The 16,743-nt window shown below is 37.6% G+C and overlaps 1 protein-coding gene across 11 annotated transcripts in view; it reads left to right on the top strand.

The window, feature by feature from the left end:
• The window catches only part of LOC126210497 (uncharacterized), a 502,330-nt gene that overhangs the window by 440,840 nt on the left and 44,747 nt on the right, over positions 1–16,743 (top strand). For 5 of the 11 annotated variants that reach the window (XM_049939742.1, XM_049939739.1, XM_049939740.1 and 2 more), the window contains one exon: positions 16,106–16,183. In XM_049939742.1, coding sequence (XP_049795699.1) covers positions 16,106–16,183 — 78 coding nt within the window. Of the gene's footprint in view, positions 1–3,775; positions 5,121–16,105; positions 16,184–16,743 lie in introns of those variants that run through there. The other 6 variants (XM_049939737.1, XM_049939738.1, XM_049939736.1 and 3 more) reach the window with 3 other exon arrangements.

The following is a 16,743-nucleotide window of genomic DNA, read 5'->3' as shown; positions in this document are numbered from 1 at the left end:
AGATTGTGGTCAAACTCAAGAAACTACAAAAAGGTGGGATTTGAGGAGATGGGACCTGGATAAACCGACTAAACCAGAGGTTGTAGAGAGTTTCAGGAAGAGCATAAAGGAACAATTGACAATAATGGGGGAAAGATAAACGGTACAAGAAGAATGGATAGCTTTGAGGGATGAAGTAGTGAAGGCAGCAGAGGATCAAATAGGTAAAAAGACGAGGGCTAGTAGAAATCCTCGGGTGACAGAAGAAATATTGAATTTCATTGATGAAAGGAGAAAATATAAAAATGCAGTAAATGAAGCAGGCAAAAAGGAATACAAACGTCTCAAAAATGAGATCGACAGGTAACATAGCTACTGCCTACAGGAAAATTAAGGAGACCTTTGGAGAAAAGAGAACCACTTGTATGAATATCAAGGGCTCAGATGAAAACCCAGTTCTAAGCAAAGAAGGGAAAGCAGAAAGGTGGAAGGACTATATAGAGGGACTATACAAGGGCGATGTTGAGGACAATATTATGGAAAAAGAAGAGGATGTAGATGAAGATGAAATGGGAGATAAGATACTGCGTCAAGACATTGACAGAGCACTGAAAGACCTAAGTCGAAACAAGGCCCCGGGAGTAGACAACATTCCATTAGCACTACTGACAGGCTTGGGAGAGCCAGTCCTGACAAAACTCTACCATCTGGTGAACAAAATGTATGAGACAGGCAAAATACCCTCAGACGTCTAGAAGAATATAATAATTCCCATCCCAAAGAAATCAGGTGTTGACAGATGTGAAAATTACCAAACTGTCAGTTTAATAAGTCACGGCTGCAAAATACTGACACGAATTCTGTACAGACGACAAATGGAAAAACTGGTAAGGAAGATCAGTTTGGATTCTGTAGAAATATGGGAACACGTGAGGCAATACTGACCCTATGACTTATCTTAGAAGCTAGATTAAAAAAAGCCAAACCTACGTTCCTAGCATTTGTAGACAGAGAAAGGTTTTGACAATGTTGACTGGAATAATCTCTTTCAAATTGTGAAGGTGGCAGGGGTAAAATACAGGGAGCGAAAGGCTTTTTACAATTTGTAAAGAAACCAGGTGGAAGTTATGAGGCGAGGGACATGAAAGGGAAGCAGTGGTTGGGAAGGGAGTGAGACAGGGTTGTAGCCTCTCCCCGTGTTATTCAATCTGTATATTGAGGAAGCAGTAAAGGAAACAAAATAAAAATTCGGAGTAGGTATTAAAATCCATGGAGAAGAAATAAAAACTTTAAGGTTCGCCGATGACATTGTAGTTCTGTCAGAGACAGCAAAGGACTTGGAAGAGCAGCTGAACGGAATGGACAGTGTCTTGAAAGGAGGGTATAAGATGAACATCAACAAAAGCAAAACGAGGATAATGGAATGTAGTCGAATTAAGTCAGGCGATGCTGAGGGAATTAGATTAGGAAATGAGACACTTAAAGTAGTAAAGGAGTTTTGCTATTTGGGGAGCAAAATAACTGATGATGGTCGAAGTAGAGAGGATATAAAATGTAGACTGGCAATGGCAAGGAAAGCGTTTCTGAAGAAGAGAAATTTGTTAACATCGAGTATAGATTTAAATGTCAGGAAGTCGTTTCTGAAAGTATTTGTATGGAGTGTAGCCATGTATGGAAGTGAAACATGGAGGATGTGGGCTGCAGTACGTATTGGGAGATGAAGAAGCTTGCACAGGGTAGAGTAGCATGGAGAGCTGCATCAAACCCTTCTCTGGACTGAAGACCACAACATCAAGTTTGAACTGATGTTTTAGAAATTTCGAAAGAAGTATGTGAATGATATTTTATACTGGGTAACCTTATATTGCAAAGTTGTTGAGTCTAAAGTTTCATGTTTTATGATTACTTTAATCAGTAAGCTATAAGAAGCCAAAGATAAAACTTTATTCGCAGCATGGTTTTTCTGGCTACTTTGCCTCAATTTACGGAGCAGTATTAGGCCTGGATGAAAATTAATCCCACTGTCTGGGGGCAGGGGGAGCTTAAAAGACATTGGTTAGAAGGACATTAGTTATGACACTTTAATAGAAAATTGTATTTATAAATGAAGTGTGGAATGTATCCCATTTTAATCATTTCATAAAGATCATCATCTTGTGGATGAATTTGTACATCATTAGACAAAAGTAACTGAAATTTTGTATCCCAAATCATCCTGATTCTGATCTATTGGATGTTAAGTTTCATGATCAGCACGTGTTTACTCTATGAGATGTAAAAATTCAAAGTTTATATTTCTTCCGTGCCACAATTTGCATGTCCATGATTCAAATTATTTAGCATTGATAGCTCACATTGGGTAAGCAAAAACTTTTTTGGTCTTTTTTTTGTTAAAACAATGGTGTTTTAATGAGTCCAGTTTGGAAAGAGTAATAGAACAGTTCTTTTGCAAAATCAGGTCAAAAAGACCACATTTTTCACCTACTTACCAAATCTACTTTCCATTTAATTTATTCCATACTGGAAAGTGGTACAAAAACAAAACTTTATACCTGACAACCTTGTGTTATTGGATTACATACCAAGTTTCATGTTCATCATACCATTAGTCCCTGAGATATATATATATATATATATATATATATATATATATATATATATATATATATATATATATATATATATAAAGCCAAACTCTGAAATTTTCTGGGCAATTTTGTGGCTGAATATGATTTGTAAAATTCTTTTCATTATTGTTCTTATGAGAATGCATAAAGTGGTACAAGATGGCCTAATTTCATTTCATCAACAAAATTTTGCCCAAGGTAACATCTCAAATTCACCATAAATTTACATTCACTCTGCACATGGAGTAAAGCGAGCGGCTGTATCTCTGCCACTATTGCTGCAACAAATGTTAAACTTTATCAGTGTTCATGGGAGACGTGTGAATGTTCAATAAAATTTCAGTGAAATCTGTGATAGACAAGCAGGAAAAGTTTCTGAAATTAATGGACTGACCTACTATATAGTAGTTTATTGTAAAGTTGAAGCAGAGACAGACATTGTTCTTATTACTGACAGTTAATGTGCACATCCAAACGCAACATCATTTGCTCTTTCCCTTGCAAACTGCCCGAGTCACCTATACTTCTGGACCTCAGCATAATTCACCCCATGAAAGCAAGAGTATGGCTGCTGTGCAGAGATCCATTTCATTCCTCAAAAGACAGACAGACCTGAAAAATTAACATTATACAGACCACACACGTTACTGCGTGGAATGCTTTGACTCAACAAAGACTACATGTCCAATAAGTTCTGCTGTAACCGTGCATGGACTTGATACTGTTACCAGCTATTTTTACTTATTTCAGTCAGTTTTTTCAGCATTACGTGAGTACATAGACTATAGCTCTGAAAAATGATTTGTCCAAAAGCCAGAAAAGTTCTCTTGTTAATATGCTTTACATGTCTCAGCATGTGTAATACTATGACTTACCTTGACTCCTTAATTCATTTTCATTCAAGTGCGAATGTCATTTAGCAGGTGTGGTATCTAGAGTTTGGTTTGGTACAAGTTGCTGTCTGATCAGTTACACTCCTTGTATGGTCCAAACAAGTTGCACACTACTTTTGAGAAAATGTTTAACTGATTGTCAAACCAGGAAAACAAATGCAAATAGGCATTTAACATTGATTTGTAAAATATACTGATTATAAGCATAAAATGAGGTCACTGAGTGGTGGTAAATGACAGGAATTAAAAAAGCTGAGTCATTTTTTTTAACACTTTAATTGTTCCAATATTATAAATAAGCATACAAAGGGTATTGGAACAACTGCCATGGACTTAGGGACCCATCCTGGCATTCGCCTGACACTATCTGGGGAAACCATGGAAGACCCAGATCAGGATGGCAGAGGAGGGTGGGATGTTACAATATACAATTAAAATTTATAATATACTCAAATGCACAGTTCACAATTACAATTTAACTACAAACACAAAGACAAGTCACAATTACACTGAAACTATTATCACCAAATGCACAGTTCAAAATTACAGTTTATAATCACTACTCCTCCGTTGCCCTTCACAGATGCGACATCTGATGCCCTCAGCTTCAACCTGTAAAAACAATGAGCCAACACCCTAACATTTGCATGACAAGATGTTGAGCTCATAAGGACTTTAGTAAGGAAACAGGACAAAGCATGCAATTTGAAGAAATGATTAACACAATACGGCATATGTGGTTCGTAAAATCATTTATAATAAACTCAAACAACTACTGCATCAACTAATTTTGGTGTGAGTAAATGTAAATCCATAACATTGTGTAATTACGTCATGTAAGTTAGTTTATGGGTGACATGTCCTAGTGTGAGACCCAGGCACTCTTCCTAACATTGTAGCTAATGATCACACATCTAAAAAAAAACTCACAAAGAACTAGTGGTTGCTGGTGATTTTAATATACATGTCCTGAAAAACACTGAAATCAGTTACATTGACATTCAATTTAATTTCTACTGTAAATTTCCCAACTAGGGTATACAAATGTGCTAAGACAGCCACTGACAATATATTTATAGCCAATTCTAGGCAAGTAAGCCACATTACAAAACCAGTAGTAAATGGGTTATTAGCCTTACAGCTCATTACAATATTTACTGCAAAACATTGAAGAAGGTTATCCAGAAATCTAAACACCAGCATTAAGAAAAGAAGATAAATACATTCAGCAATAAAATAAAAACAATATGGGATACAGTTAAATCAGAGACAGGTAGGACGAGAAGTGGAGGAGGAACAAGTAGCTCAAAAAGTAAATGAAACCCTGATAAACAATGGAATATCCGAGACCAGTGTACACAAGCAATCTCAGTGAAATGAAATTTACACTTCACCCAAAGAAATAGAATCAACGTCCTTGAAATCAAACCATTCTAGTGCTTACAATAACACATCAACAAAGTTAATAAACGAGTGTTCATGTGAGCTTAGTCATATCTAAAGTTATTTGTGTAATCAATCACTTATTACAGGAACATTCCCGGGCTGGCTTAAATATGCTGAAGTTATACCTCTCCACAAGAAACAGAAATGCTGTCAAATTACCGACCAATCTCACTTGGTAAGAAACAAATGCAATTAAAGCTCAAAAACTAATATGGTCTATATTAAAAATAAAAAACTTCCCTTTATATGCCTCAGCTGTTGATTATTCTTGGACAGCCCTTTATTCTTCCTCCATGGCCTGCAGTTGACTTCCTTCACCTTGATCTCCTGCTTGTAGTCCGTGACAATACATCCTAACATCCACATCACTGGTATGATCTGGAGGGGAAAAGTAATAAACATCAAATGTACTGCTACCTCAGTAAAGTATGTGTTATGCTTTTGTCAGTCAGGGAACTGATGAGTATAAATATCCTAACATCAGTTTACCATGCTCTTGCACTAAATCCTAACATATGGCCTCATATTCTGTGGCCACAGTTCTGAGTCCAATAAAATATTTAAGCTCCAAAATAAAGCTGTCAGGATGGTGTTATTTAAAAAGCAGGGAGACTCATGTAAACAAGTATTCCAAAAACTAGATATTCTTATACTTCCATGCCAGTATAGATTGGAGATACTAAGCTTTACCAAGCTAAATATTGGCAGCCTGAAGCAGAATCTGGACTACCACCAGCAAGACACTAGAGGGAAATACTTGCTGACACAGTTTACCCTTTCCTTTCAGCATATAGCTGATAGTGTAAAATGTATGGGGATTAAACTTTATTATCATCTACCACTAAACACAAAAACCCAGCACATTTTAAAATAAGGCTTGTCAGTATTATTAAAATACTGTTTTTGTAACATGACTATTTTGAATGCTATTTTTTTATGTAATGTATTTGCACACTTATCTTTCTCTACTATAATTTACCTTCAAAATGTAAATTTCAATATGGCCTAAACAACTGTCAAAGTTCATCTATTTGTATGTACTTATATTTATCCAGCAAATCATAACTACTGTATACATTGTGTAATGCTTATCTGTACTGAATTTGATTTTAAATTTATACACAAATTTTAATTAGGCCTTTTTGACCTTAATTGCAAACAACTTTTGAATGTACTAATACTGTATCCTGTAATCTATAATTCCCATACAATTGTGTAAGTGTAGGTGTATTTATTTGGTGTTGTGTATTTTTTAAATGCTTCAGAAGTATGACTTGTGCCATATCATGTAGTACTCTCTGAACACAACATTTGTTGATCAATAAAGAATGAATGAATGAAATTCTTAGACACTGAACATCAAACCGTCAAATTTGTAGTAACTAAAGCTGTTAATCAGAAGATATAATTTTATCCGATATGGTTTCACTTACATTTGTTGTAGTATGTTGGTGATGGGGCATCTGGTGCTGCTTTTACATTTGCAACTGTGCTGCAATCATATTTCTCTTTGCAATGCCACTTCTGTCATCCCTGTTGTAGAAGCCGACTACTCGTTCTTCAGCCGGTGCATCATCTTCTTCACCTGTGAGGATCATATACGTAAATACACACAAAAGAATTAGAAGTTATTTGTATATTCAGCTTATGTCGGTAGCGTTTACAAAATTATTGAAAATGTAGTAAAACAATGAAATGATACAGTTATTGCTGTATGGACCTTCGTTATCTTCTAACTCCAAGTTATCTTCCACGGCGAGATTGTGTAGCACACAGCACGCTCGGATGAAGTGCGCCATCTCTCTAGCACTCCTCAATTTCAGATGATACAACTGTCTGAAACGCTGCTTCAACAGGCCAAAGCAATGTTCCACAACGCACCTGTTTTTTGAGAGTGCCCTATTGAATTCACATTGCACTCTGGACATATTCCCTGTATTTCTAAAGGGTGTTAACAAATTTCTGGTGCAGGGATAGGCACTGTCACCCAGAATATGAAAATCTCCACACTTTTCTTCGATTGTGTGGTAGAGTGTGGACGTCCTGAAAACCCTCCCGTCGTGTACAGAGCCCGGATAGCCGACGAATAAGTCCCTAATCCGTCGATTTTGATCACAAACTACTTGAAGCTGAATAGAAAAATAATTCTTCCTATTCATATAGGACTGGGGATCTTTCCGAGGTCTATCAATCCTAATGTGGGAACCGTCGATTGCCCCAATCGCACCAGGCAATCCATTTCCCCGGAAATGGGCCTCAATCGCTCCTCTTTCTTCGGCGGACGGCCACTTTATAACCTCTCTTCCCAAATCACTAATAAAGTTTGTAACTCTCTGAATAACGCATCGCAGAGAAGAAATACAAATGTTAAATCTATCTGCTACATCCCTGAAACCTGCAGCTTCGTGGCCAGCGAACCACAAAAAGATCAATATATGCTGCAGTGGGAGCAGTTTCCCATTTCCCCCTGCCTGATAATTGTAGAATCTGGAATTCCTAAACCTTTCGCAAAGGTCATCTGCCACGTGACGCCGCACCCGAAAATGCTCTACAAATTCCCTGTCATTATATTGTGGCACCACATCCTCCACATAATTTTCAATCCTCTGTCTTTTTTGAGGTTGTAACATTTCCAGCTCCTCGTCGCTCCACAGAAAATCTGTCTCAGATTCGCTGGACATCTGGAATAAACAGTATCAATAAATTTCACGTTCAGTCAAGTCCTTCACACTCCTAATAAAGGTGACTTCATATGAGAATAAATAAATAAAATGCTTACCTTACAATTCACGACGATGAAGTGCAAACAGCAAGAGAGCAGACCTGTCGCCACAACAGCATGCAAGGGAATGGACAGTGAACACGCACGCACGTGGAGTCTGCCCCCACTCCAACTCACACAGCTCTGCGCATGCGCGAATCTGGCAGCTTGGCTGCGCCAGAAACATTTTTCCGGGTAGCGTCTGGCAGCTTGCTGCTACTGCTCGTACACCAAACAGCCCTACTTCGAGTAGCCAGAAAGCGGGAGAAAGCGCTGCTCATACACGAATTCAGCTCTGCGCATGCGCACGAGTCCGCTGGCAACTGCTCATACGAACCTATTGGCTCTTACCGCCAACCAATGAGATATCGGTGCCAGTTGCAATAGCTGCGTATAATAGTGATGGGCTAAACTGCGATTTTCCGATATCAGTGATTTCTGTGAATGCTACTTTTCAGTATCTGTTATTCTTAACTGTGATTTGTCGCAGTTAAGGAACATAGGTAGTGTATCCCTCCGCCACTGCTATTTCTGTGATTTCTGCTACTTCCGCGATTTCTGCTACTTCTGCGATTTCTGCGACTTCTGCTACTTCTGCGATTTCTGTGATTCCTGCGATTTCTGCGACTTAACACCGTATGAAAAAGTTACATCAGTCAACACAGAAAATTGCATCTCAACAAACCTGTCATTGGCAAGTGTGTTTTACGTTTTTTCTTCTGTTGGCTTTAATTTTGTATTAAAGAAACAACTGTGAAAATATTAATAGTGTAATTAATATGTAAGTAGCCGTACAGTACCGTAATAGTTCGTATTTACAAAATGAATTCTAACATATTGTTATGTTCACAGGTACCTGAACTACATTTCAGTCACTCAGAAAAGTGATAACTCAAAATATCATTGTCAACAGATCTGAAGAAATTGCCACTGCGTCTTTAGACCGTTTTAGTCAGACGAGAGGTTAGTTTCTAAGCGTTTCGATGGACTTAATTACTTCAGTGAGATCGTTCTTGCGAATGTGATATTCATTATAGCAAATATTAGCAATCTACTCTGTCAATTATATTGCTAGTAATTAATGACAGCAAAAATTGTTTAATAATCCTTGTGTTTTTGCAGACACAGTTCTGACTATGATTACTGGTTGCTGTACGTATCTATCCACATCAAGGCTGTTGAGAGAGACTCGTGAAGATTCAAGACAGCAGTTTAAAAGTGAAATAATTGTGAAATAAGTGTGTGAATGATTAAACTGTGTTTTATTGAAGTTGTTGTGCGATTTTAAAGGAATAATAAATGTCAAATACAGTGAGTGAATAATAAAAATCTCATTTTCCACATGTTTAAGCCGTCCTATACCCATAATTTTCCGCCACTTACTTATTGGTAAACACTTGTTGGAGAGTGACATGCCGCGCCCCCCCCCCCCCCCCCCTTTCTCCACAATCTTGGTGTGACACTGACCTGTAACATATCCCGAAGTCTACAATATGCATTTTGAGGCTGTTGATATGAAAGTGGGAAGTACAGATCTTCCAGTTAAATCAGGAATAGCTGAAGTGCATTACTTGAAAGTAACACAGGAAAAGCTTACTTATGTAGGTGGTAGTAGTGTCGGCAAAAAGTTCTTGTGTGTGAAGTTGCCATGTAGAACACCAGGTGTAAAACTTTTCTCCCGAGTCTTGAACTGTGTCGGAACAAAAGTGAGGCATTCATATGACTGTTTTCATTTCTCTACACTTATACAGATGTCTGAGTTCTGCTGTGTTAACATTGCAAAGTCCTGTAGGCATGTGGAGTATTAACCAAAACTGTCATATTGGAAGCAGAATCAAACACATTTGTTACGTTACTTGATATTTTCAGGAGAAAAAGGCAATGTTGCTTCTTATTAATATAATACATTCAGAGTCACAGCAGTATTTGACCAACCATAACTGATGCTGAATGTGCATGTCGTCATATAATATGAAGGGCTTATTTCAATAGTTGTACAAGTCCATTACCTACACTTTTCTGTCTATAATGCTTCTGAAATTAGTGATCCAAACAAACATAAATAAAGGTTCATCTCTAGCAAGAAGCCATATGCTTGAATATTTCTGGTATCTCAACTGCAGATTTTTCAGCGCTCATTTAACTTTACGACTCTGTATCTCAAAATGAACAAAAATGGACTTGTACCACTATTGAAATAAGCCCTTCATATGCACACACAGCACATTGATCTCGTGAGGCACAAGGCTCTCATAACGAAGTACGTACGTCGGTCAACAGATGACACTAGGAAAAGTATGTTAACTGCGCTTTTTAGTTGCTACTTGCGACTAAAGATTCTCAAAGGATTTATTTATGAATCTTGCTGACAGGACAAAAATTTATGGGTTGCACGTAATGATACACCCATTTCTTAAATGTGATTTGAGACTTTCTCGGCGTATTCCATTCGTGAAATCTTCTCGGGTGATCATTTCTTATTAAGTTAAAGTTCGCCAACTTCGCGAGGTGAGTGTATTGGTACCCCTTATCACACCAAAGACGAATACTTTCCGTAGTTGCACGATATTTGAAATTGTTATTCAGTTACCCAAGTGTGAAGTGAGCAATTAGCCAATTATCATGAGTGACGGGTCAACAGAAAGGTCCGATCTTACTCGTCGGCTTTGACCCGTGACGTAAGCGTGTTGTGGTGTGTGACGTCATTACGGCGCGGAAAACCTAATACATGGTTTGATGTACTCTTGTTTAAAGAACATGTATACGTAATATGAAGCAATTTGATGAACATATTGATCTGTAGCGTAGCCCACTTGAGGTTAGGTTGGGAGTTTTTTTTTTGGAATGCGGCCGCGGCAGCGGCCGCCTATGATTCGAAAATATTGATTTGACACTAATGAAGCCTGTGGGGGGGATGTTTTTATATCCGCCATATTGGAATTGTTGGTTATGGTCGTTTCCGCGGTATTTGTGACGTCATGGGTCAAAGCCGACGGGTAAGATCGGACGCTTCTGTATTTCCTTCTAAATACACGTATAATATACGGCGTAAGAATATGCATCCGCAAGATAAAATACTTGACTGTCTGTTCAAAACATGTTAAATACTACGTTCTATGGATAAGTTTAAGATATATAACACGTAAATATAAGATGCTTTTGGTCGGTAGTAAAGCTTGAACCAAATACATGTCGAGGGGGAGATGAATTGGTAGCGGTTGTTTTAGATATCATTGTTACACCTACTACTTAGCGCACGTGTGACAAATACAAACTTGTTATTCACCTGGAGTCGGATATGAATGAATTTTGTAATATGTATTTTGCCCAGTAATTGGCGAAATAATACCGGTACATCCTCCTACTCTGAGTTTTACGTGTTAGAAGAAATTTAGATGGTGTTGCTGTTGTAATCCCTAATAATTGTATATAGTTCAGTGTTTTATGCAGTGAGAAGCCCAATAAGCTGATCCTAATTTTCTAACGATAACGTAATTGTTATTTCTCCTTTTGTGTATAGTTATTTGTCTGCGTCCATATTAGATGGTATTTTTGCCTGTTTAAAACGTTTCTCGGGCAGAGGCAAGGTTGAAATCGGCGTTAACCTAAGACTGGAACCAGGATAATTTTTTTTTAAGGACAGAGTGGGAAATCCGGTGTGCTACAAATAATGTAAACTTGATCTGAACTGTGGCATGCCGAGGCCAGGTGGGAACCCAAACATACTTAGTACTTACTTCAAAGCACATTAATGAAGTGTTTGAGCTGAGAGTATTGGGTGTGGTCTTTCAATGTTAACATTTTGGTCAATGATGTGCACACTGCACAGTGGTATTGTTTGGTTTTCCGTAACATTGTCACCCATTCAGTACTGAAACTGCAGCATTAGATGTGCAACTAATGATTCAGTACTTTTGGCATAAGGTAACCATTGTGGACAACTGTCTATGAAGGTGTGAAGTCTTCAGTCACCGTCAAGTGACGTTATCTATTGGTGTATTTGGTTAAATTACGGGCTGCAATAATTGTGTCCAAAACATATATTGCTCAAAGTTTTCATGTCATTGGAGTACTTCACATATGGTCAACGGAACAGGTGGAATTGGATGTTTCCGTTAACCCGTGTTGGCCAGCTAGGGAACTTCATTAAAACCATGTTAATTTGTGTAGTATAATCGGAAAAACAAAGTTAATGCCAACAGACAACAGTTAGTGTCTGCAATAACAAGAGCTGTGTAGTTCTGTACTAAAGTTTCCCAGTTAAACTGTTGACATCACTGTCCAGTGATATGAAAGTATTCACTTTTCTGTGCATCTTTGCTACTAAATTTGGCGTTGTTGCATAAATTAAATATGTACTTTGAGAAACAGTTGAAACAAATTCAAACAATTAATGCTATCAGTTGGGATTGCCCACATTTGGAATTTAGTGAAAGATATGGAAGAAACGATATCAGTATGGCAGTGCCAAGAAACATTAGTGCTGGGTGCTTATTCCACTAATATTTTTTCGCATAATAGATTTAGTGAAAGAAGTCATTGCATTGACAGCTGTCAGTCTTTTCTCAATGACTAGTACTAGAAGTTACTTAAATGGTCACACATAATGCTCTTTTAAAAAGGAAACACTGTAAATATAACAACTCCCAATTTTGTGGAGGTATTCAATGATACACATAAACAAAACATGGTCACTGAATTTGAGTGTTAGTTCTTTTTAGTGTACAGATATATTTCCCTGGCATTGTAGCTTCAGATATTTCTAAAGTGTAAGATGTTAAGAGCCACAAAGTTGGGATTGAAATAGTTTTTCACATAAATTTTGGCACAAGCTTTGTTTGAAATAGATTATGTCCCGTTTACAGGACCAGAGATCTCTGACTACAATTTGCCTTTTGTTTGCTGAAAAGATGCATATTAAATAGCGGTCTACATAAAAATTTTTAATTAAGACCAGGTATGATTTTAATGGTAGGCATCATCATAAACAGGTTTGTTCCGAACTCTCAGTGAATGAAGGAAATGAAAGCATGCAAGGTAATACTGCTTAGGAGTAATCTGGATTCTCATGGGAAAATGTTGTACTCAGAGTATGCCCAAGATAGTTTCATTGTTCCCCCTTTCAAGGAAATTTAGGGCTAGGTCAGCTTGTTCTTAATTATCCACTAGGTTTATTGTAGCAGTATCTAATTGAATGTGGAATTAAAACTTTTAGGAATCATGTCCATTCACTTCATCTCTTGGCATTAAGGTCAGTCACCTATTCCAGAATTTGGTTTAATGCAGCTCTGAACATTCATATAGAGTTGCTTGCTTATCAAACAGTTTTAAGGCAGAGAAATTATGCTTACCAAATGTTGGTTATTGTTGTTCACATCTGAAAGACTTTTTTGGTCCTTTGGGCCATAACAAAGACGTATTTTGCCCTTCATTGTTTACCTTCCCAGTTGTATTATTACCTTTTCTTTCTTGGTAATTAGCATGGAGGCAGTGTGTCTGGGAATTTAAAACTTTGCTCAGGATAAATTTTGTACAAATGCCATGATAGAATATAATAAAGTATTGTGAGTTCCAGTGTTTGCAAAGTGCTGTGACAACTGCTTTCTTGAGATTGCCGCAAACTGATCAGTTAAGCGGTGGAAATTCTGTCTTCATTAAATCTTTTGATTCAGTGATATCAGAGAAATTACACAATGAAACCCTTTCAGTGGAATATGAATAATCACAAATTGTTCCTTGTCCATTCACAAATTGGTATGTTTTAAGTGTGTCAGTAATGAATTTAATAGTTCTGTTGCAATACAGAAAAGTAATAATGGTCTCAACAGATTAGAGGCAGTGGGATTTTCTGTGACTCGTCAAAAGCCTTTGGCTGTGTGACTCATAGCATTCTCTTAAGTAAATTAGAATGTTATAGTGTCACAAGCAGTGCTGAAAAACGGGTTGGTCTTATTGATTGGCGGCTCCATGGAGTGACAGGTAACAAATGGATAGGTAAAAAAATTTATTCACCAAGTAGTGACACACACACACACACACACACAAGGTTTAACTTTTAAGCTACAAGCTTTCAGAGCCATTGGCTCCTCCTCCTCCTGGCAGAAGAGTTGAAGGGGAAGGAAGAGGGATGAAGGAAAAGGGCGCAGTTCAGAAAAGCCAGGGAATACTTACTGATGGTATGATAATGAAAGACTGAGTGTAGGGTACTGCGCCAGACGAGGTTTGAAAACCTGAGGGCTTAAAGGTGGAAGACAGGGTGATATGCAAGACAGAGATTACTGCTACAACATCGTACACGAGTTTGTAGTGAGTGATACGCTAAGTGCCTTGTATGTAACAGAGGTGGGAGCGGGTGGCAGTGAAAAATAGACGGGTCAGGAAATAAAAGATGCAGAAAAGTAAAACAGAGTGAGGTAAGGAGTAGTTACTGTGAAGAAATTTTGACACAGAAAGGAAATTAACATAAATTAAGGCCAGGTGCATGAGAACCAAGAACATGTCATGACACTAGTTCCAGCTGCAGAGTTCTGAGAAACTGATGTCTGGGGGAAGAATACAGATAGCGCATATGGTGAAACGGGCACTGAGGTCACAACTGCCTTTTTGTAGAGCATGCTCTGCAACACCATGTTGTATGTTGTCAGTATACACCCTTTGTCTATGCCCATTCATCCTGAATGATAACTGGGTGGTACTCACACCAATGTAAACAATGTTCTGCCTTTTACAGCAGCATGACTACCACCAAATTATCTGTTAGGATGAATAGTCATAGACAGAGGGTGTACTCTGGCAACGCACAATATGCTGTTGCAGAGCATGCTCTATAACAAGACAGTTGTGACCTCAGTGTCTGTTTCACCATATGTGCCATCCGGATTCTTCCCCCAGACACCATTTTCTCAGACCTCTGCAGTTGGAACTAGTGCTACAACATGTCCTTGGTAGCCATGCACCTGGCCTTAATTTATGTTAATGTCTTCTGTGTCAGAATTTCTTGACAGTAATTACCCCTTTCTTCACTCCGTTTTATTTTTCTACATCTTTTATTTTCTGACCTGTCTATTTTTTGCCGCCATCCACTCCCACCTGTTACATACAAAGCGCACAGCCTATCACTCACTGTTAACTCGTGCACAGTGTTTTAGCAGTAATCTGTTTTACATATTACCCTGTCTTCCATCTTTAAGCTCTCACGTTTTCAAATCTGAGCTAGTGCAGCCCCCAATAATCAGTGTTTCCTTCTCACCCCATACAGTAAGTCTCCCCCAACCTGAGGTTCTGGGTGACTTTCTGAACTGTACCATGTTCACCAAAACTTCTCCAGTCCTTTTCCTTTGTCCCTATTCCTTCCCCTTCAACTCCTCTGCCAGAAGAAGAAGACATTGGCTCCTATAGCTTGTAAAAGTTAAACCTTTCTGTGTGTGTGTGTGTGTGTGTGTGTGTGTGTGTGTGTGTGTGTTTTTTTTTCTCCGGGCACCACTTGGTGAGTAGATTTTTTTTTTATCCATCCATTTACATTAAATTGTCAGTAATTATTTTCATTGTTATAACAGGAAACCGAGGGTATCATTGTAAAATATGTGTAGAATAAGCAATCAATCTTCATTTGATTAGGAATTTGAGAAGTGCAAAAGTGTGCAATAATACTTATTTATGGTGTAAATTCAAGAACAACATGTAGAAAACTGTTAAAGGAACTGGGTATTCTAACCACGGCTTCCCAGTATATTTATTCCTTAATGAAATTTGTTTCAAACATGTTTCTGTTTCCAACAAATAGCTCAATACATGTACTAGAAATAAGAACAATCTACATAAAGACCCAAAATCACTTACCTTGGTCCAAAAACGGGCCCAGTATTCAGGAACACACATTTTTAGTCAATTGCAAGCGACCATTAAAAACTTGGTTTCAGGTGAAGCACAGTTTAAACAGCATTTGAAAGACTTTTTGATAGGCAACTCCTTCTTCTCTGTAGTTGGATATCTTTATCAGGGACTGTTAGATCAGCTTAAGTAAAAATGCCTGTTAGTTTTAAGTTTTCACAGCATATGGTCACAAGTCAGGGTTAGGTATTTTGTGTATGATAAATTTATTACAAGCGTAACTGTGTTTCATTCTGACCATGTATTCTGTAAAAATTAGCAGTTCACATATTTTGACAATCTCCTGACAAATAATCTGGGTAGTAAGTATTATATTCAAATGTTCTGTGTTTTCCGTGTTACTCTTTAACAGGTTCCACATCCACGAGAATCATATCATTTTTGGATGTATGGAACGAAAACTGAATCTTTATGTAATTAAATAAAGGAAGGATTCTGTCATTATTCAATTTAGAGCTCTTGCTCTCTCTTTCAAAGATACTGTTTAAATGTTCTTAACCATTTTTCAGGGAGAAGGCATTCCACATCGGACCTCAAAATGGAGAATGATGCACTACTGGAAATGAACCAAATGGAATTAAGATCTGGTTAGTTTTAATCTCTTGTGAAATTTATTACTTTAGCAAACAATTTGTCAGTAGCTGGATGATGCAGAATTACTGTTACATAAATTATCCTTTCCTTCTTGCCCTAATAAATAGACATAGATGCTGAACTTTAATACTAGAGCATGATTTCATTATTGAGAGACTTTTGTTGTTATTATAATCTCTGTACAATTCAATGGAGTCAAATTTACTGAGCTGTACTTTCCTTTTGCTATACTTATAATTGCTCTCCTTTGTTTGTAATTAGTACAGCTAAATTTTTGAGACTCACTGTACTGAATCTGATTACTTTGTTACCCAGACCTGTTTTAAACTTAAATGTACTTTTTGCTATGATTTGCCTAGATGGCTGACCTTTGTTAAAAGGGTTTGACTGGCAGTAATTGAATTCTGTTGTTGATTTGCTGGAAGGAACAGCTACACTGATTAGTCAGCAATGTCAATAAAACAACATCCAAGGATTTTATACACACATAATTTAACAGCAGTTAGGTTAGCATTATATCACTAACAAGAATATTTGAAATCTTAACGTTTAT

Source organism: Schistocerca nitens, chromosome 10 (assembly GCF_023898315.1).
Source record: "Schistocerca nitens isolate TAMUIC-IGC-003100 chromosome 10, iqSchNite1.1, whole genome shotgun sequence".
Classification (NCBI taxonomy): domain Eukaryota; kingdom Metazoa; phylum Arthropoda; class Insecta; order Orthoptera; family Acrididae; genus Schistocerca; species Schistocerca nitens.
This window is presented reverse-complemented; position numbering and strand designations above follow the sequence as displayed.